The sequence below is a fragment of the Aspergillus pseudodeflectus genome (assembly GCF_044049435.1).
Source record: "Aspergillus pseudodeflectus strain CBS 756.74 chromosome Unknown BJX68scaffold_113, whole genome shotgun sequence".
NCBI classification, from domain to species: domain Eukaryota; kingdom Fungi; phylum Ascomycota; class Eurotiomycetes; order Eurotiales; family Aspergillaceae; genus Aspergillus; species Aspergillus pseudodeflectus.
In genome coordinates this window covers 1-2,454 of record NW_027263889.1, presented here as the reverse complement: position 1 = coordinate 2,454, position 2,454 = coordinate 1, and the positions used below count along the sequence as shown (strand labels likewise).

The following is a 2,454-nucleotide window of genomic DNA, read 5'->3' as shown; positions in this document are numbered from 1 at the left end:
CCTAAATAGGTTAGAGTGTATGCGTGTAGCGGAGGCGGGTGTGTATAGCGGACCCCTAATAATAAGTATATTTAAGGGGTTATAGTAAGCCTTTTTACTGTTATAAGTAGTAGTCTACTTTATAATAGGAAATAGAATAGTTATTATAATTAGTTATGTTATATAAAACCTATATAGTAAAATTTAAGTTTTATATTTACTATAAATATAATTTTTCCCCTTTATAAGTTTATTTTTTTTATTCTTTATTATTAATAATAATAGGGTTATTTTTATTTATCAAATATTTTTATAGGCTTACAGAGTTAAGGATAGCCGTCTAGGCAGTACGATATATCCACTGGGCCAAAAGGTCACTATGATCAGACCCTATGGTCTGATCTGCCGAGATCATACCTTATATAGCTTATTCCTAATAAATTATCCCCTTCTTTAGGAGGCATGTCCTTAGGCCTCTAAGCCTATTCTAGAGTAGTATATAAAATAAGCTAGATAAAATAAGAACCCCTAGGTAAGTATAAAAGCTAATAAGTCTATAAGCTAGAACTAGGCAGTATTATCTAAATAAAGTTATAATATTACTACTAATAAAGCCTTACTAGGTATAAAAAATATTATACCTATAGCTAGGAATAATCCTATGGCCTAGCTATATACTAACCTATAGGGTCTAATTATACTAGTCAAGAATAGCCATCCAGGCTCCTATCCACTGGGATAAAAGGTCTCTATAATCAGACCCTACGGTCCGATCTGCCCAGACTACAACTTATATAGCTTATCCATGACATATATATAAGGACCTGAGGCCTGAAGGGGTTGTGATAAGTGTGAAAGAGTATAAAGGCACTTAACAAGAGATATTAAAGATAGAATCCATGCGCGAATCAATAGTCAGGTTAGTGTTGTAGATTAACGCTGAGTTGCGAAGTCTCTGCCTTCGCGAAGGGAGGATATCCTTTCGTGTGCTGAGTCAGCCAGGGGCTGACTCAGCCAGCGAAGTTCTAGCTATCCTATATACATGTGGTGAGGGTCTTACAATATAGATACTATAGGTTTATAAAAGGCTCCTTAATAGTCTCCTTATAATCTAGTTATTTAATAATAGTATTTATAGAATCCTTTACTAGACCTAGGATTTTTTAATTTTATATTTATAATTATTTTTATAAATTATATTTATAAGTATTTATATATACCTTTTATTTCCTAGTACTTATAAGGTATTAAAATACAAAAAAATTATAAACTTTTAGTTTTATAGGTAACTCTACCCTATAAATAACTTTTATTTATATACTTAACTATTTACCAAGGCCCTACTTATAATTAATTAAGCTTTTTATTTAATTATATTTATAACTAATTCTTATTAGTAACCTAGATATATTTATTAATTTTAATTTTTTTATTTTATATTATACTATTTAGCCTATTATTTCTGGGCCTTTATAATACCTTTATATATAGTTTTGGATTTTTTTAATATAAATAATATAGTTTTTAACTTTATAGCTTACCTTTTTTATATAAAGGTTAAGTATAATTACTTATAACTTTATTTTAAAAAAATAAAAATAGTATAATCTTTATTAGTACCTATTATAAGTTATTATATATAAATTTTATAAAAGGGATATAGTTTAATTATTTTATAAAAAGTTAATATAGGCTTATAAATATTACTTAAAAATACTATTTAACCTCTCTATCTAGCTATCTATTTAAGGATAGTATATAGTACTCACTACTCCGGTTGACCACGGAGGGTTTCATACAGCGCTAATAGCCACTAATGTATGACTAAACCTTGGCATTATTCTGCCGAAAATGACGAAATCATCAATCTGCTAGATATTGAAGCTATTCAAATGGCCATTTAGCCCTTTATATGACCCACATCAGCGTTGATAACTGCACGGCACTTAGCAGGTATCTTAGCAATCTCGCGATGAAGCTGATCAAGTGTAATTTTATCCCAAGCGCCTTGTACAAGCCGTCGAAGCTCTGGATATGTAAGATCGTGGTTATTACTGGGAAGCCTATTATTAATCCAATCCTTCATCTTATCCTATATATATTTGTTGGAAGGTGGAGGTCATATAAAGAAATATGTATTATATATACCTAGCCTTAACTATACCTGACAGGGTATAGGGTGGCGATTTTAATAGTATATATAATACAAGAAGGTTTTTGCCACTAAATGTGGACTTTGATTTTTGATATTTTAGGATCTCTCTTTTTAAACTAAATACATGAAGAATTCACACACTTTTATACTTCAAATATTTGTTAGTAGAATTCTATAGAATTCTATAGAATTCATATTTATTTATAAGGAGATTAGTCTAGATCTTCTTGTATTTATAAGAAGATCAATCAAGACTATTCCTTATTTTCATGTGAATATAGATACCTTATAATTTAGGCTTTAATGTGTGCCTCAGGTAT

General features: G+C 29.5%; 1 protein-coding gene across 1 annotated transcript; it reads left to right on the top strand.

Annotated features, from left to right (window-relative positions):
- Nucleotides 1-1,703: 1,703 nt before the first annotated feature.
- BJX68DRAFT_250541 (uncharacterized protein) lies at nucleotides 1,704-2,326 on the top strand. Its single transcript, XM_071042270.1, has one exon. The coding sequence runs from the start codon at nucleotides 1,892-1,894 to the stop codon at nucleotides 2,129-2,131; it is 240 nt and encodes a 79-aa protein (XP_070892119.1). The 5' UTR covers nucleotides 1,704-1,891; the 3' UTR covers nucleotides 2,132-2,326.
- The last annotated feature ends 128 nt before the right edge of the window (nucleotides 2,327-2,454 follow it).

What these genes read in the sequence shown, in the direction of transcription:
- BJX68DRAFT_250541 (XM_071042270.1), top strand. Translation starts at nt 1,892, where the DNA reads ATGACCCACATCAGCGTTGATAACTGCACGGCACTTAGCAGGTATCTT.